This window comes from Carlito syrichta, unplaced genomic scaffold, assembly GCF_000164805.1.
Source record: "Carlito syrichta isolate Samal-C Ts95f unplaced genomic scaffold, Tarsius_syrichta-2.0.1 Scaffold289172, whole genome shotgun sequence".
NCBI lineage: Eukaryota > Metazoa > Chordata > Mammalia > Primates > Tarsiidae > Carlito > Carlito syrichta.
In genome coordinates this window covers 86,517-106,112 of record NW_007233268.1, presented here as the reverse complement: position 1 = coordinate 106,112, position 19,596 = coordinate 86,517, and the positions used below count along the sequence as shown (strand labels likewise).

The 19,596-nt window shown below is 48.8% G+C and overlaps 1 protein-coding gene across 1 annotated transcript in view; it reads left to right on the top strand.

The window, feature by feature from the left end:
- CEMIP (cell migration inducing hyaluronan binding protein) overlaps positions 1–19,596 on the top strand; it is a 178,264-nt gene that overhangs the window by 122,419 nt on the left and 36,249 nt on the right. The window contains exons 11-13 of the mRNA XM_008054159.2: positions 88–279; positions 10,873–11,048; positions 12,993–13,202. Coding sequence (XP_008052350.1) covers positions 88–279; positions 10,873–11,048; positions 12,993–13,202 — 578 coding nt within the window. The remainder of the gene's footprint in view (positions 1–87; positions 280–10,872; positions 11,049–12,992; positions 13,203–19,596) is intronic.

Here is a 19,596-nt window from a genome sequence, read left to right as displayed (position 1 = left end):
TCAGGGAGGGAAAGGGAAGGGGGGGACAATCAAAGGTTTGCCAAGAGTGAAGGGTTATACCTCCATCCTTCCTGTTTTGGGTCACAGTGAGGCCCAGACTCACAGTCGCCATTGACACCAATGTGAACAGCACCATCCTGAACCTGGTGGACAACGTACAGTCATGGAAGCCTGGGGACACCCTGGTCGTTGCCAGTACCGATTACTCCATGTACCAGGCAGAAGAGTTCCAGGTGCTCCTCTGCAAAACCTGTGCCTCCAATCAGGTCAAAGTGGCAGGTAGGACTTTCACCCACCACTCCCGAGGCTGGATAAATCTGAGAATTATTAGGCTTAAAGTAAACTGAAATCACCACAAGTCTGTATCGGTCAGCTATGGCCATAACAGGGCTGTGTAACAATAACAAAAAAGTTTTTTTGGGGGGTTGGGTCAGAATCTGTCATCCAGGCTGAAGTGCAGTGACACACTCACAGCCATTGAAGCCTCGATCTGCTGGACTCAAGTGATCCTTCCACCTAAGCCGTCCAAGTAGCTGGAACTACAGGAGTGCGCCACCATGCCTGGCTAATTTTTTTGATTTACTGTAGAGACAAGGTCTTGCCAAACTGCCCAGGCTGGTCTTGAACCCCTGGTCTCAGGCAATCTTCTCACCTCTGCCTCCCAAAGTGTTGAAATTACAGAGGTGAGCCACCGCGCCCAGCACAAAAACAGTTCTTAAAACTTCATGGCAAGCATTTATTTCTTACTCATGCATCTGGAGCTACCGCACCCAGCACAGAAGCAGTTCTTAAAACTTCATGGCAAGCATTTATTTCTTACTCATGCATCTGGAGGCTGCCTAGGGTCCCATTTCGCTAGACTGAACCAGGCTCCCGGCTGAGTTAGGGTCAGGTCACCTCCATATGACTCTCATTCTTCCCAAAACATGTTCTTCTCATGGGGGAGGTTGAAAGCCCCTTGACTGGTGAGAGTGACCCAGGACTCTAAGGCCTAGGTTCAGAGCAGGCATACTCACACCCACCTTCCATTGGCCATAGCTAGTCACATGGTAAAGCTCAACATAGATTGGGATGGGGAAGCATATTTCTCCCATCAAGACTGAGAGGAGGGAGTAAATATTTGTTAAATAATCATCGAGTCTACCACAAAACTTTATATTACTTCTCTCTACAGTTTTTGCATTTTCCTTTTTCTTTTCAATCTTGAGCAGGCAATGATCTACCACAGACAAGGTGACCAGAAGATCAGGAGGGACATCTTTCTCTTAGCTCTGAGTCATGGAGGACTTTGTCGCAGGGCTTTCATAAGAGGGATGCGTGCAGCAGTGTGAACAGCAACTCTGGGAGTGGCTTTATGCAAAGATGCTGTGTGTGTGGCTATTTGTGTTTCCACTCAGAATATTAGTTGAGGACATGCTGTTAGTGACATTCTAGGAAGAGTTTTTGAAGGAGGTGTTTCTGGAAGAGGCAAGATAGAATAAAGAGCATAGGCTTTGGAACCAGGCCTCTGAGATTTACATTCTGGGAATGCCAGTTGTTAAGCTGTATGACCTTAGACAAGTACATAACCTTTCTTTGCCTCAGTTTCCTCGTCTGTAAATGGAGATAACAATCATAACTACTTCACAGGATTGTTGTGAGGATTAAAGGCGTTTATATACATGAGGTACTTGAAATAGTGTCTGGCACACAGTAAGTGCTCAAAGAATATTAACTGCTATTATTATTAATATTAGGTGCAATTATTTAGCAACTACACTTAAAGATGGGAAAGAAAGAAGGGGCATGACTGACAGGCCAATGGTATTTCATAGCTGATCAATTCTTCTGCTTGGGGACATGCAGATAGAGCAAGGGAAGCCAGCTATTGTGTCATTATTATTAACTAATACCTGAGGTCTGCCACAGGCCTGTTGTGAGTCCTCTGTGTCTCAAGGTGTAGATGCCATTTCTGTGAGCATGGGTGCTGCACCTCCAGGTCGGGCAGGCATCCTCATCCTTCTCTTCCTCCAAAAACACACATACACACGGGAAGGAGGTAGGCAGGAGCATCTCATAATTGATTCAATAAGTCATTAGAGAGCACTTCCACCCGATTAGGCAGTGTGCCAGGCTTAGTGAGCAAGATAGACATGTTCCCTGCCCTCAGGGAGACTGCAGACCAGCAGCGAGACTAGATATCACCCAAGAATCATGCCGACAGTGATAACTGCTGGAAATGTGGGAGGGGCTGGGAGTGTGAAAAAGGGGGATTGAGCCATGTTGGAGCAGGCACGGGAGACTTTCTGGTGGTGTGGATGACTGAGCTGAGACAGCATAGAAGCTAGCTTGGAAGTAATGCCAGAGAGAAACGTCGTGGTGGGGGGAGCATGAAGTATTCCAGCTACAAAGAGAACCAGAGGGGCTGGAGTGGAGATCGTGAGAGCTGATAGGTTGGAGAGAGGGGGTGGCCATGGCACAGTCTGGGCACAGGGAATCACAGAAGAGCAGGAGCCTATTGGGTTTCCCCCAGCAAGGAAAGACTTCCTGACTCTGTGTTTATGGGAGGCACCCCATTTTTGGGGTGTTCATGAAGGAGAGCTGCTCCCCTTGATAGCGTTTGACCATCAGGGCCAGCTGCTCCTTGAGGTTCCTCAGGCTAGACAGAGACTACAATGGGGTCACCTCAGGCCCTGAGTGCCAAGGAGAGAAAGGATAAGTGGAGCAGGTGCTGGCCTCCCCTCAAGACCCTCCACATTTCTTTAGTTTAGCAATTACCTGTGATTGTTTCTCCACCCGGCCACCACACCCCTAGTCCCTTAAAGTTTGTTTTTTTTTTTGAGTCAAAGTCTCACTCTGTCGCCCAGACTGCAGTGCAGTAGCTCACAGCCACTGCAACCTCGACTTGCCGAGCTCAGGCGATCCTTCCGCCTCAATCTTCCAAGTAACTGGAACCACAGGCGCGCACCACCACATCTGGCTAACTTTTTGATTTATTGTAGAAACAAGGTCTTGCCAAGTTGCCCAGGCTGGCCTCGAACCACTGAACTCAGGCAATCCTCTCACTTCTGCCTCCCAAAGTGCTGGGATAATAGGTGAGAGTCACTGTGCCTGGCCAACTCCTTAAAGATTTTAGGCTCAGAGTGGACTGTCTACTTTGCTCTGCTCCGGAGTTTGAAAACAGCGCCTCCTGGTGAGCAGCACTAGAAAAGCAACAGGTGTGTGTGTGTGTGTGTGTGTGTGTGTGTGTGTGTGTGTGTGTCTCACATTTCTCCATTCATCCCCAAGTTCATTCTCTGGCTCTTTATCCACCCCTCCCCCTTAACACGGAGTGAGGACTCCACCTGTTTCTCCCATTTCCTTAATTGCCCCCCACCGTCACCCCCCATCTCTTAGGGTACTCCTCCCTGGGTTGGCTGCAGACAGGGACTTGTCCTTCCTGGATCCTCTTTCCTCATTGCCCCCAAATTCCAGTAAACAGGACTGTTTGCATTTTAAGGGTTTTCTGACGGGAAACAGATGGGGGCCACAAAGTAATGAAAATGTGTGAATCATCTTTAAAAAAATATTTCAAAATTTTGCCAACCACAGTGTGATTCCCAACACCTCTCCATGTGGCAGTCGGAAATCTCCCTCGATCTTCTGTCCTGTTCTCATGACCACCTCCCCACTTTGCCTGTAAACAGCCACACACCTTTAAAGACAGCTACCACGCATTAGAATGAACATGAATTGAGTGTCCTGTGATAGTGCAAGTACTTTAATAAATCATCTTGTTCACGCTTCATGACAATTTAATGCAGTGGAAGCTGCTGTTTTCTTCATGACACAATGAGGAAATTGAGGTTTATGGAAATTAAATGTCTAGACTCATGCTTTCCAATATGGTGGCCACTGATCACACGTGGCTACTCTAACTTAATTGAAACTAAGTAAAATTAAAATCTCTGTTCCTCAGCCACAGTAGCCAGGCTTCACATGTTCAGTAACCACAGGGAGATCGTGGCTGCCACACTGGACAACACAGAACAGAGCCTTCATCATAGAACTCTTTAATGGGTGGGGCTGGTATAGGCCAGCAAGTCAACATCTGAGGCAGGACTTGAACTCAACGCTGTCTGACTTCAAGGTTATAGATGCAGCTTTGTTATACCTCTGTGAAGGCCCCTGTTCCCAGCATCTCCACCTGAAGACAACCACGGAGAACTGCCTTTGCTTGAACACATCTTTGCTGTGGTGCCTCTCAGAGCTTTCATCCGTGTGGCACCACCTGGGACAGCCTTTCTTCACCTTGTCCAAGGAGCAAATCATCTTGTCTTTCAAGATCTAGCTAGTAGCCCCAGTGTCTACTTTTCAGTGAAGTTCTCACTGAGCACTGTGGTTTAAATGTGCTTCTCTGGGACCCTCCAACCCGAGTCCTTTTGGGCTTGTCCTTGCACCCGATGGTCTGAGAAGGTCAGGCCCCGTCTCCCCCTCTGCCAGACTCACTGGGTCCTGCTAGGTCCCAGCTATAAGTAAATCCATCAGCTCTTCCCACTAGAAGGTCCTTGATGTTTATTCTCTTGACTCCAGGTGCCCTGCCTGCCCCTTAGAGATGGCTCTGGGCTTTGTGGAACTGGGACCCCTGCAGAATGAACACTAGGAAAGGTCCATGTCTGGAGCCCTGCATGGGGCAACTGTGCAGAGTCCCTCTGCTTCCCTGGCCTCTTCCTCCTCCTTACCTGGGGTGCACATGGCCCTTTGGGACAAATCCAGCTTGGCCACGTCTGTCTTTCCCTGACTGGGCTTCGTTGGTTTTGAGGAGGAAGGGAGGGGCGGAGGAAGGGGTGGAGACTGGGTGGGAGAATTCCTCAGACAGGATGGGATCTGGGAGTGGCCTGTGAATGCTGCAGGACAGATAAAGTGGCAGCTGCAGCTGACAGCGTTAGCAAGGTTTTGTGAACACCGTGATAGGGAACGCCGCAGCCAGGGAGGAGACTGTGGGACTGAGCTACCCATGTTGCTCTCAGCCTGCCTTGTATTTTCCTTGACTCATGGGAGTCTGATACACACAGTCCCTCCACCTACCTGACAGTCCCTCCTACACCCTGCCCAGTCTCCCCCAGGGAACAAAGAAAGTTGCCACTTCTGATGTCTACCAACTCCTGTCATTGTAGGCGTGAAGCCAGTGGTGGGAAGCCTTGGTTTCAGCTTTAACTTGGGGACAATGCCAGCGACAGCAGCACTGATACACTGGCCTCCTGCCTTGTGCCAGAGACTGTTTCAAACATATCTCATGGATTAGCTCATTTAACAATCATAATTACTTTTTGAGGTATGTGCTACTGTTATCTCCATTTTCTAGATGAAGAGCCCAAGGTTCCAGGAGCTCAGTGACTCATAGCTACGAGCTGAGTTGGGATCTGACCCTCGTAGTCTGGCCTCAAGACCATAATACTCCCCATCACACTGTCTTACCTCTCTAGCCATGTTCAAGACTGGATCACGAGGAAGGCCCTGTGGCCACCTCCAGGAATGGAGGTCTCTGGTCAGTTTCCTGTCTGAGCACCATATTCTAAGGGGTATGCTGACAAGTTGAGAATGGCCCCCAGAATACCGGGATGCACGTGCTGTGAGAGGTGGTTGGAAGACAGGATGGGTGACTTGGAGACTGAGAAGGTTGGCCCAGTTTCCTGGCTCTGCTGAGTGCTGCAGAAATACCCAGAAAAAAAGCCTGACACTGAGCTTGCTCAGTGAGAACTTCACTGAGAAAAAGACACTGGAGCTAGATCTTAAAGGACAAGGTGATTTGCTCCTCAGACAAGGTGGAGAAAGGCTGTTCCAGGTGGAGCCACATGGATGAAAGCTCTGAGATGTACAATAGCAAAGGAGTGTTCAGGGCAAGATGGCGACCTGGTCTGCTTGGCGCAGAAGGGTGTGTGTGGGAATGATGGGAGATGGGCCCACAAGACCCTGGGGCTTTACTCCATCAGTCCCTCAGACTGGTAGGCAGGGATATGGGCTCCTCAGAGCTAGGTGGGAAACCCCTTTGCCATGTCCCTGGTTGGCAGGGACAGAGTCTGTTGCTCTCTATGCAATCGGTTCCTTCAACGTTCTCAGCCCTCTGGTTGCTCTGTGCTGTGCCTCTCAGGACCCACCCTTTGGGTTCTCCGTGACTTGCTTTGATCAGTTCCTGGCGGCCCTGAGCTACCCCAATAGCACTAGTAGTCAGTTCTTTCTCTGCACCCCAAGAACAGCCCAAGGTAGCTTCATTTGATTGAGAAAGCCTTTGGCAGTGATTTGGGGGCATTGCCTTTAAAGCTGTCTGTTGGGGTGTCCACCAGTAAAGAAACAAAAGCTCCAGTTCCAGCAAAGCTGGAGGTGAAGGGCTGGGAAGACCAGTATACCATACCATAAGTCCTAAGGGAAAGATATCCCAGCTCTGTACAAAGAAGTGTCCATTTTTACTGCCCTACTTATCTGCAGGGAGCATCTTGAGCTGGGCTGGTTTGGGAGACTAGGAAGGGCAGAGAAGCAGGTGTTGAACATTCTTTGGTCTCTGAGTTGATCCCTAAGGTCTTCCACTGATGAGGGAAAAACAAAGAAGGAAGATGTGTCCAGACAGACTTGGATGTGCAAGAGACAGAATGCACGTGTAGGAACAAGGAGAGAGGAGGCAGGAGTTGAGGGGAGGAGGATGGAGATCATGGTGCAGGTCTGATGCCTGGGAGGGAGAAAGAGAGGGAGGATGGTTAGGTGGAGAGAGCTCAAAATGCAGATGGATCTGAGAGATTTGGTGGCCAGCAGGGAGCTCTGGAGCCAGGCCTACCTGGTAAGGAGTCTTGCCTGGGGCAGGAATGGCTGAACTTTCAGACCCCTGCCACACTCTGGCATTGGGAGGGGACAGAGGAGAACACGACCCTGGAGAAAGCACTAGTGGATCCCTCAGGTGCAGCCATCTGCTCACGACACCCAGCTGGCTTTCAGGAAGAGAGACCAGAGTAGCATACTCCTGTGGCTATCGCGAGAGGAGCCCCGGACTTGGAGAGGAGATGATGTGCTCAGCCCTTGAAGTCAGAGGCAGGGTGCATGGAGAGCACTGAGGATTTGGAAAGACAGGTCTCATGCTTTCGTGAGGCGGGGCCATTGAGTCACAGAATGGAGGCATTGTGCTGAAGAGCCTTTGTGGGAAAGGCCGGGGCTCACAGCAGCTCACTCTGTCACAGAGCCAGAATCTGGTGGTGAAGAGAAACAGCACACAGCACCCCCACCCCATGTCAGTTGTGACCCTGCACTGTCCTACCTCTTACCATCAGACCCCTGGGCATTCCTCCAAAGAGAAATTAGGGAGCTGGTGTAAGTGACTGTGAAACGCCCTTCTGTATCTGATTCTTCATCATTCGATGTGATTATGATCCATTTTTAGTATGTCCTTTGATAAATCCTTTTGCCAGACTTGCGACGCTTTCTCTCCTCATCCGTCATCGCTGCAGCCTTCTCTCTGGCTCCCAGGAGTCAGGGGTCACTCAGAAGCTGGTGCTAAGCTATTTTGGGGAAAGACTACGCTCCTTGCATAGGGGAAGGGCCGTAACTGACGTTGATTGGGAAGGTCACAGGGCTGTCGGGTTGGAGGTGAGCTGAGGATGAAAGGAGAGAGCTTCCTGACGTGTGGCCAGAGATATCCCTGCTTCTGGACTGTAAAACTGTAAGGACATGTGGCTCTGTGACCCCAAACAGAAGTCACAGAGGGAGGCACTGGAGGAAGGAACTGTGGCTTTCTGCAGAGTTAACTTGTTTCAGTGTCTCCTCTGGTTGATGTCAGAATCCTGACAGCCTCCGGCAGGGCATCCACTCCTGATCCCTCTGGCAGGGCACAGACCTTTGGCATCATATATCGGTGAATAGGCGTGCATTACAGTAAATAAACTCTTTGTAAAATTAATTTGTTAATGCCTGGAGCTTGTTTAGAGAAGGGTTCTGTGTCCACATCCTAATCAGTCCCCACAAACGTTACTGCACATGGCAAAAGGGACTTTGCAGATGTGATAAACGAAGGCTCAGGGAACAGGAACTTCTCCGGGATGATCTGAGTGGGACAATGTGATCCCAAGGGTTCTTGAAGAGGGCATAGGTAGGTGAGAGTCAGAAGAGACAAAGAAGTGCCTTAAAGATGAAGGAGGGAACACAAGCCAGTATGGGCAGGTACTAGACTCTGAAAAGGGCAAGGAGCCTTCATGGGCAACGAGCCTTGTGGACACTCTGATTTTAGCCCAATAAGAATCATTTCGGGCTGAGCTTACACCTGTAATCCCAGCACTTTGGGAGGCCGAGGTGGGAGGATTGCTTGAACCCAGGAGTTGGAGACCAGCTTGGGCAACATGGGGAGACCTTGTCTCTACCAAAAAAAAAAAAAAGGCTCATTTCAGACTTGTGACTTCCAAGGCTATATAAAGTATAAAGGAATAAATTTATGTTGTTCTGAGCCACTAAATTATGATAATTTAAGGCAGCAGCAATAGGAAACGAATACCAAGTTCAGGGGAGAAGTATTCTCAAATTTGCCCTGCATCAATTTCACATTTTGAATGAGATGCTTCAAAGAAACCACCGTCTCACTGAGTCTGCAGAATTCCAAAACGGTAAATAACCCTAGAAATACTGAAGGCTCCCAGGATGTGCCTGGGTGACAGGGCAGGTAGGGGTCAGCCCTTCCTGTGGACAAAGGGAGCAGGGCAAGGTCACTGTGGTGGGTGCAGCTCAGGGCTAATTATAACCGTGGCCTTCACATGTGGATGCTGGTGGTATCTGGGGGCTGAGGCCACTGCTGCTCCAGTCAAGGTCACAGGGAAAGCCAAGTGGTGCAGGTGGCGTGGTTCAGGCTGTGAATCCACATGGGAGGGTGCTGCCGCCTGTAATTGCATCCTCAAATGGAAGAGAGAGAGTGTCTACAAACCAGGTCAGCAACCTCAGAGACAGGCTAGATTCAGAGCCAGGCTGAGATTACTCCAGAAAAGAAGGTGGGGTTGTTGTGGAGACAGAACTGGGGACTGTGTCTCAAAGACAGTTCTGAAGTGTGGACTCCTGTCGCCCTGCACCTTTCTTAGAATGCAGGAAGAGGGGACTGCATCTGACAAGAGGTTGAGTGGAAGGGTGGGAGGAAGACAGAGGAGAGAACACGAAGGGGTAGGGATAGACTACAGTTCAGGGACTCTGGCCACAGCGGAAAAGAGGCTGACAAGAACTAGGCGGGGTACCAGAGTCGAAAGAAAAGGCCTTTTGTCTGTTAGTTTTTCAAGGATAGGAAGGCCTAGAGAAGTTTGAAAATAGAACACAAGGAGCCCAAACGAGGGAAGAAATGAAGCTGCTGGTGGAGGTGAGGCCTTGGAGTCAGGGCCCTAAGAGTACAGGAAGAGATGGGGCTGGGGGCGGGGTGCTCAATGCACAAGGGCAGAGTGGGTCCTCTCTTCTGAGGCCAGAGGGAGGAAGAGGATGGCGGGAGGTCAGGAGAGTGTGGGGTGTAGGCTCTTCCCCACTGTTCTATGGAGATACCCAGAGCCGGGCCTGGTGGTGAACACAGAAGCACCAATCTGGTTCTTCCTAAAGCATGAGGTCGAACCAGGCTGCAGATATGCACTTGACGTGAGGCTGAGGAGAGCAGGGTAGGAATTTGCTGGCTTTAACAAAATATGAATTTGTACCACTCTAAAGGATGGGCTTTAAAGAGAGAAAGGGTCTGTTTTATCTTTGTAAGAATCCCAGGCAGAGCATGGTGGCTCTCGCTTGCAATCCTAGCACTTTGGGAAACTGAGGCGGAAGGATCGCTTGAGCCCAGGAGTTTGCCATCAGCCTGGGCAACATGATGAGACCTTGCCTCTACAAAATAAGGAAATAAAAAAAATTAGCTGGGTGTGGTGGCATGCACCTGTAATCCCAGCTACTCAGGAAGCAGAAACGGAAGTATCATTCCTGAGCCCAGGAGATCGAGGCTGCGGTGAGCCATGATCCTGCCACTGCACTCCAGCCTGGGCAATGGAGTGAGACTCTGTCTCAAAATAATAATAAATAAATAGGGCAGGCGTGGTGGCTCACGCCTGTAATCCCAGCACTTTGGGAGGCGGCGGTGAGAGGATTGCCTGAGCCCAGGGTTTCGAGACCAGCCTGGGCAACATGGCAAGACCTTGTCTCTACGATAAATCAAAAAATTAGCTGGACTTGGTGGTGCGCACCTGTGGCTCCAGCTACTTAGAAGGCAGAGGTGGAAGGATTGCCTGAGTCCAGCAGGTCGAAGCTGCGGTGGCCATGAGTGTGCCACTCTGCTCCAGCCTGGGTGACAGAGTGAGACTCCTACTAAAAAAAAAAATTAAATAAATAAAGAGAATCCTAGCTGGTAGGTGATCTAGGGTGTCACCCAGAGACCTAGTTTTTTCTCTCTTGTTACTCTGGTGTCTCTAGGCATGGATCTCGCCTGCATGGGCGAGGCTGGCCCAACACGGGAAGAGAAAGAGGAGGGCTACCCAGAGGTTGCACTTTCTACTTCTCTTCACATCTATGGCCACACCTAACTGCATGGGAGCTGGGAAATGTAGTTCCCCCCGGTAGCCATATGCCCAGCTAAACACAGGCAAGGCTAGTAGAGACAAGCAGAATAAGGGGCAAATATTAAGGGATAACTGGCCACTTTTGCCATGGGATTCAGACCTAAGCATGTGTAGCTGTGAATCCTGGCTTTGCATTCAAACATGTGACTTCGCCTTCCTGGGCTTCATCCTTCTACCCCATGGGGTCAGGGCCATGGATCCATGCACGCAGGGCATGGTGATGAGTAGGCAGCAGCAGGGAAGCACCTGGCAGTGGCCCGGAACACAGTGGGCACCAATACCTGCTGTCTCCTACTTTCCCTCCTTTCTGCCCTAGGGAAGCCCATGTACCTGCACATCGGGGAGGAGATAGACGGTGTGGACATGCGGGCCGAAGTCGGACTCCTGACCCGTAACATCCTGGTGATGGGGAAGATGGAGGACGAGTGCTACCCCTACAGCAACCACATCTGCAGCTTCTTTGACTTCGATACTTTTGGGGGCCACATCAAGGTATGGGTCGGCCTGACTGAGGTTGTCAACCCAGCCAGGAAAACTCCCAGGGTGCCACCCTGTGAACAATGCTTCTTAGTAGGGAAGTGGATGGGGGAGCAGTAGGTAGAATCAAGGGCAGAGAACCTTTTGGAAGTTTGAGAAGTCTTGTGTGTTTTCCATTGGCATGCAATTCATCTGTCAATGCACAGGAGCAAGTGGGATGATAGAGCCAATTTGGGAACAAACAGCCTCTACTCCTGGCTACGTGGTCCATGTCACACTGCTCCATCATTGCTGTCATTCCCTGTCTTTACTATTTAACCCTGTTCACTTAAAGAATAAGCATTGGACTCACAAAAAGTTATATTTACAATGGACTCATTATAGGCTGTGGTGAGACAGGATCGTGCCACTGCACTCCAGCCTGGGCTAGAATGAGACTGCCTCTAAAAAATAATATAAAATGAAACTAAAAACAACTAATCCATTACAATACAGATGAAACAATAAGCAGGAGAGAGAAACTCGAAGTTGCAGCATGAAATTTACTTGTGAGTTTCCGTAGAGTTAAAGCCTGCAGGTTCTCGTTGCCCAATGAAGAAAAATTATTCCAGTTCATTGACACTTAAGTTTTTCTAGTATAAGCTCAAAGAGTGATTCTTTAAAAATTCCTATACAAACTGCTTTTACCTGGCATACTATATTGAATAAAACACCCCAAAATTCTTCAGGTGGCAATTGGTTTCAATACCATAGCATAATACTGTCTTGAAGTTTTGTGAAGACAGTTCTCTTAAAGATAAAATCATGTGCTTTAAGGGTAAAATTCTTTGGTAATGTAACTAAATTGATGAACACAGTAAAACTTACAGAGTTCACAATTGGCAGCCCTATTGACATTTTATGTAAGATAGTTCTTTGTTATGCAGGCCTTTGTTAAAGGATTTCCAGCATCCCTACTCCCTTAAATGCTAGCAGTGCTCCGCAATCCTTGTCACCACGAAAAATATTTCTACATATTTTCGGTCATTTACTGGGGACAGAGTGGGACAGGGGAGATGGCACTGTCCTCAGTTGAGGTATTCATTAGCAGGACTAAAGCAGAAATAGCAGGTCTATGTTGCACAAACTGCTATAGCCCTCTTTCCAACTCTGAGAGTAATCCCTGAGTGATAAGGGCACTCTTTCCCACTGAGCCCAAACTACACCTCAGAATTATTCTCAACACAGCTCTCCAGGGAAGCCACTACTGGAGTTAGCATTCCAGTCAACATCTGTTTTTGAAAGAATTGGTTTAACATGTCAAGATCTTCCTTCTCTAATAGAGATTGACTGAGCCCATCTTTTGACAGACTGTGCTTTCACAGTGAGCTTTCTGGAGGGTTGGCATTACATGTGGTCAGGTGGGTTTCCTTGAGCCCAATGGGAGTGAATCTAGGAATACTGTGAAGTGAGGGTGTGGAGCTCTACCACTCACACACATGCCACCAGAGCATGAACTTGTGGAGATTCCAGAGTCAGCGTCTCCTTTCCCTCCCCCAGAAGAAGGTCTCAGTGAAGGATGATAACACAGTCTCTTCCTGCCCCATGGTCCATTGTAACCAGGATTCCCCAGCACTCCAAGGGCATGCTTTTTTTCAGCTCCCTACAGAGTTATCCCTTCCTCATGAGACTCAGTGGCTTAGCAGGAAAGGAGATGAAAATGAGCCCGGGCTATGGCACAGCTCTTCTGAACATCTCAATTCCAAGCAGCCATTGCTTTGGAGTGTTCTCTGTCATTAGTAGCACTTTGTCTGTCTTTCTCCATGTAGGAAGGGCTAGGCATCCTAACCCACATGCAGAGAATATCTTTGGTGTACTGAGTGCCCAGGTGGGGATTTGATGAAGCACTGTGGAATGTAGGCACCAGCTAAGGAGATCAAGAAGCATCTCATGGGCTGACTCTTTGCTCTCCTTCCCCAGTTTGCACTGGGATTTAAGGCAGTACATCTGGAGGGCATGGAGCTGAAGCACATGGGGCAGCAGCTGGTGGGCCAGTACCCAATTCACTTCCATCTGGCTGGCGATGTGGATGAAAGGGGAGGCTACGACCCGCCCACGTACATCAGGGACCTCGCCATCCACCACACGTTCTCTCGCTGTGTCACGGTCCATGGCTCCAATGGTCTGTTGGTAAGCATCTCCTTCCCTGAGGGAAGTCCAGGGATGGCCGAAGGATAGTTTGCATTTGAAGGATGTTAGGATATAGACACTTAGTTCAAGGACTTTGAGGGGGTTGAACCATCCTTAGCTGAGATTTTAGAAAGATATTATCTGGGAGCAGGACATCAACCAAACAGGAAGGAGAAAATAGAAGTGTGCCCTTCCCAAAGGCCCCAAGTGACAGGGATGGGTGAGTGATTAGTCTACAATGATTTCTGGAAGTCCAGTTTCTGCTGCACCTCATTGGAATGATGTGGCATCTGGGAATCATTCTGTGACCACACGTGACAGATCTGCTAACTTCAGACAAGAAGGATCATGACAAGACTCAGGGTTGTGACACATGTCTGACAAATGTAAGGAAGTGGGAGCAATGGACCCTTTTCTTCTGTTGACCCAAAAGTCTCTTGCTGTTCTAGCAAGAGCTACTGAGAGAAATATCCTCATCAGCAAACTGGCATATGTTTCAGTGGAGTGTCTTGGTTTCCACAGATAATTTTTACACTAAATTGGTTCTTCTTTACATGCACTAGACTTATATCCTCTATAAACTTGTAACTGCTTTTTGGAAAAATGGCACCCTACGGGCTGAATACAGCCACCAGATGTGTTTTGTTTGGCTTATACAGTGTTTAGAAAAACATTTGAAAAATGTTAGACGAAATTGATAATTTTACACTAAATTGAATTTTCTTCAAATGAACTATGCTTATATCCTCTATAAACTTTAAAACCGGAAGTCACAAAATGGCACCCTGCAAGCTGAATCTACCAACCAGATGTGTTTTGTTTGGCTTCAATCATGTTTAAAAAAAACATTTGAATTAGTTTCCATCATTTAAAAATTAAGAGATTCCACATAAAATGCTGGATTCCTGGCTTCTCTTGAAAAGTAGGATGTGTTGGCAGTGCCAGTCTTGCCTTCCTGCAGGGCAACAATGGCTTGGAGCAGAGCCATGGCTGCTTCCACTAAGCCGGGTGTGCATTCTTCAGCATACACCAGGCTCACCACAGCCCCTACAATTACTGCAAATTCCCCAGGCCGGTGCTACTGCTTTCATGGCCTGTTGGTCTGTAGGGACATTTGAGTCTGTGGCCACTTACCACCAGATATGTGGGGTGGGAAGATGAGGAGGCTGTCAATGTGTCACCAGTGTGATTCTGTTCAACATGCTCTTCTGTTATAAAGGAATGTCTGTTGTCTTTGTGTTTTAAATGCTCTGATTTAAAACTTCCGCTGAGTCTAGGGGAGAGACCATGGGCTTTGGAGCCTAGTCTAGGAGGACTTGGGTTCAATCGCTTGGTTCACAGGTTATAAGCTATGCAACCTTGGGCAAGTTGCTTAACATCTCTGAACCTCAGTTTCCTCCTCAGTCAAGTGGGAAAACAATACCAAACCTACAGAGCTGTTGTGAGGATCAATGAGTCATAAATGCCACAGGGAGACTCAAACCCCCTGCCACGGGATTCACGTGCACGTGCTGACCACATATTAGGACTGATTCTGACCCACAGGTGGTGTAGGGCTGTGCTGGAGCTATTGCTGGAAGATGTGGGATTTTTTTTTTCGGGCTCAAGGAAGAAGCAAAGGAAAATACTTTCTGGTTGAAGTTGGAAGACAGCAGAATTTACAATAAACTCAGATTGTCAGGGATGCAGTGTAACACAGAGCATGGTCTCTGGATCCAGATACTCTGGGCTGCGGTCTTGGTGCTGCCACTTACTAGTGGTGTGGTCCTGGGCCAGTCATTTGACCTCTTCAGTCTTCTGTAAGATGCAGAGGGTGGCATGACCTACCCCACACAGTTGCTTCCAGGATTGAGTGAGCAGAGGACAGTGAGAGTGTGGAGCCCAGTGCCCAGCCCACACATGGTCCTGGGAGCAGGCGTTGGGTCTGTCCTGTGCCCTCATGCAACTTATAACGAATACAATGAATACAGTGATAACATCCTCACTCGGGGTGGCGATTGAGGCCAGGACACATGGTGCAAAGAACACCATGGGATTGGTTAGGAAAGACAACCGGCCTGACAGTCTTTGGAGCTTTACTTGCTCTAAGCACTTTATGCTAAAGTTTTATGCTTAAACATAGCTTAAGTTTATCTACATTTAACTTTACTAAATAGAGAATGATATTAAGATTACTGGAAGCCTATAATTGCAAATCTGGGTTGCTTTGCGTGGAAGCCATTGTGAATCTCAGGGCAATCACACACACACACACACACACACACACACACACACACCCCTGGAGTGTGGACAGTGGCTATGCTTTCCCAGCCACTTGCTGTGTGGCCTTGGGCAGGCTATTTGATCAGTTTCCCCTTATATGCTGTGGAGAACGTGAAGGCCACCTCTCAGCTTGTTTAGTTGGCAGATGCCTGGGAAATGGTTTTGACTGCCTTTGGAATAGCAAACTTTCCTCAGAGCAGTGAGCCCAGGTCCCAGTTGCAGGAACGGGCACACAAAGGGGGAAGTAGAGGCAAGAAGTGCTGGGAGCGACAGGGACATTGGGTACTCGGGGGCGCCTAGAAGGGCAGTATCTCCATGGGGCTGCAGGCTGGCTATGAGAGGAGAGCTGGCATGATGGGCCTGAGAGATACACGAGGCAAGAGGGCGGGCAGCAGGTCGGGGCATCCCACGGCTGTATCTGCAGTAGTCAGGTGGGTCGCTTGCACCCACAGTAGAGGTAGACTCTTGGAGACAGAGCCTGGGACTTCTTGGAACCAGAGGCTTCTGCCTCCCTGCACACTAAGGCTTCCCTTCTGCCTGCCTCCTGGGGATGTGGGCTGCCAGAGTGGGAGAGAGCACCATCCAGACACCAGGTAGCCAAGGTGCCAGCTACTGCTTGTCCTGCTGGCCTCGTAGGGCTCCAGCCTCACCCCACTTGGGGTCAGGCTCGATGGGTGAGCAGACAGGCTAGGATTTGGAGTACACAGCCCTGTGCAGCCTTTCCAAGATGAAACCAAATCATCATGGCTCAGAATCTAGATGAAGCACAGGTCTCTAATTCTCTGGGCCGAGCAGGCAGCAGGGCCATGGAGCACATTCCATGTCCTTCCATGGGACCCCCAAAGGCCGGCCCTGGGCGGAATTGGCACCTCACCCTGTAAATGTGTCACTGCTGGGACAGAGGTTTCCACATGCAGAACAGGAGCTGGACTCTCTCCCTTGGTGTTTGACATCTGATTCCTTCATTTTGGTTTGAAGGATTTACCAATGGCTGACTGTGTATGAAAAGATTGTTTAGCTGACCAGTCTTGAAAGGAGCCAAACGCAGATTGATTTGATTCTGATTCCAAGGGCAGAGGCCATTCGGTAGCATTGAGAAAGTCACCTAACACCATCCCTGGGCTCGGGAGGGCTGGACAAACAAGCAGACGCTGGCTTGGAAGGAAGAGGGCTTCCCAGTTGTGCAGAGCTGAGGGTGGCCTTAAAGCCTAGCCTCAAGCTGATCTTGTGGCGCCCCGGGAGGCCCTTGCTCATGGGCCCCTCCATGCTGCATCCTCAGAGCAGTGTTCCTCCTGCCGCCCACCCCCCTTAGGCTGTCACTTCTGCTCCTTCCCTTTCTTCACCACAGACTTCTGGGAAGCGTGGTCTGAAATGGACTCTTCTGCCGATACCTGCTTCTCACTTCTCTCCTAACTGACAAACATGTGGGCTTCTCAGCTTTTGCTTTCTCTGATCCTTGGTGATGGTTCTTAACAATGTCACTCCAGCTGGGCAAGGTGGCTCATGCCTATAATCCCAACATGCTGAGAGGCAGAGGCAAGAGGATTCCCCTAGTCCAGGGCTTCAAGACCATCCTGGACAACTTGGCGAGACCTTGTCTCTACAATAGATCAAAAAATTAGCTGGGTGTGGTGGCACATGCCTGTAGTTCCAGTCACTTGGAAGAATGAGGTGGAAGGATTGCCTGAGCCCAGCAGGTTGAGGCTGTGGTAGCTGTGAGCATGCCACTGCACTCCAGCCTGGATGACAGAGTGAGACTCTGACTCAAAAAAAGAAAAAAATGCCAATGTCACTCCAACATGTCACCACTGAGCATAACATATCCCCTGCTCCTTCTTATGCCTCATTCAACACCTTACTCTTTTTCAACATAACAGTTAAACTGCAGGCATCAGTAAAACATCAAGGTTAAAAAGCATAGAGTCCCAGAGACTTGTGTTTTCATCTGCCAATGTGACCTTGGGGAACTGAGGGAAATTTTCTGGGCCTCAATTTCCTCCTATGTAAAGTGAGGGTAATGGCAGAACCGACTTCAAAGAATTTTTAGGAAGATTTAAACCAGATAATGTGTGATTTAGTTCGCAAGTTTGTTTGTTTGTTTGTTTGTTTTTTGAGTCAGGGTCTCACTCTGTCACCCAAGCTGGAGTACAGTGGCATGGTCACAGTTTGTTGCAGTCTCAAACTCTTAGACTCAGGCAATCCTCCTACATCAGTCTCCTGAGTAGCTGGGACTACAGGGCCCATGCCACCATGTGCTGTTTATCTTTTGATTTTTTTGTAGCAATGAGGTCTCACTATATTGCCCAGTCTGGTCTTGAGCTCCTGGGCTCAGGCAATCCTCTTGCTTCTGCCTCCCAAAGTGCTGAGATTACAAGGGCAAGCCACTGCGCCTGGCCAGCAATTATATTAAAAGGTATTATCACTATGTGCTTCTGTATCTGACTGTGTTCTGCGTAAAAAATCATTGGTTTTGTGGATAGTGGTAGGTATCCCTCGGGGGAAAAAAAAGAATATTTCTGAAGTTAAAAGTTCTTGGCAAATGCCACATACATGTCCTCCCTCCCTATTTTGAAAATTTACAATGCATGCTTGCAGTAAAAACACATGCTTAGCTTTGATTATCCCAGCGATGCCTAAATTCATTCAACCAGAGAACCTTTCCCACAGGATATTTGCATCTCACACAGCTGGTGTTCTATTGAACAGAGTTTGGGAAATGCTTCTCTTGATACTGACATTGTTCATGGGGTCCTTCTTGAAATGCAGGGGTGAGCACCAACCTTGCAGGATGCTGTCAGATGTAGGGTCCAGCCTGCCTTCAAAGGAAGAAGGCTCTAAGCACATTATCTGCACGCTGGATGGCAGGTGTTGGGGTGTAAGATGGGTTATCACGTGCTTCTGAACTCTGAGGCAGGACACAGGGGTAATCACCTTCCTGTTCCCTCCTAGAAGACAATGACTCTATTCTAGCACCTTTGCAGAAGGTAGAAAAGACCCCAATATAGGTTCTGCCTGTTTCTTCCTCCCTTCCTTCTTGAAGGCTGAGGAAGGAGTGTGTGGGAGAAAAACACATGTCCTTCCCACCTTGTGTACTGCTCAGAATGCATTATCTGTGACATAAATGCCTCCATACGTGCTTGAAACCAGGATGGCCCTAACAGGCTGCCACATGTGATCTGCACTGGTCCAGGGGTCCGTGTCCACACGGCTGCAGTCTGTCCCCGAGCCCTCCAGCCTAGGGACACACCCTCCCTTCAGCATTCTGCTAAAGATGGCGGAGCCCGACACATGCATGGCAGGAAACCCAGTGCCCTCTCTCCCAGCCTCATGGTTCTGGGAATTGTGGGAGATGCTTCTGTTCTTCCTAGTTATCCACATTCCAGGTTTCTTGAATACCATTCCAGGTTTCTTGAATTCACATTCTCACTCACGTCTTGATTCACGTAGCTGCTCTCATCTCTCCTTCCTGCATGAGCCCAGATGTGCAACCCAGACTCTTGCCCTTGATTTCCCCAGAAGCTTCGTTGGCCCGGGGGCTTTTACTGGTAGGTCAGAGTAAGAGATGGGGAGGGGGAAGGGGTGCATGACAGAGCAGCACAGAAATCAGCAGTGAGAGGTGGAGTCACAGGTCCCTCTGCAGACCAACGCTTTCCTGGGGCTGTGCCTGCTCCTCCCCGCAACCTGGTTGAGTTCTTGCCTCCTCCTGACCTCTCCTGCTAGACACTCATTCCTTTCCTTATTAGGCAGAGCAATTTGGTTGTCCAGTTTCTTTCCCAGGTTCTATTTGCATATTCAAAAGCTCATTAAGAAACTATAAGTAAATGACCCCCCTACCCTGCAAAGCAATCCTCTCTTCAGCAGTTCAAAAAATATTTTTAAAAATAATGGCAGGAGCTTAGAAATTATGGTCTTTGTTTAAACTTGACTATATTTGTTGTCAAGCTTCTCACTAATGTGAATTATATCACACCCACCCTAGAAGGCAGAAATAAGTAAAGTTCATTTCTGTTTGTATTTGTTTGTTTTAAACAGCAGTTTCTTTTACTCACTGTATACAGGCTGACAGTGGAAGTCATTACAACTGGGACATATATATCTGTCCTGATTTGCACAGGACATTTCCATTTTTGAC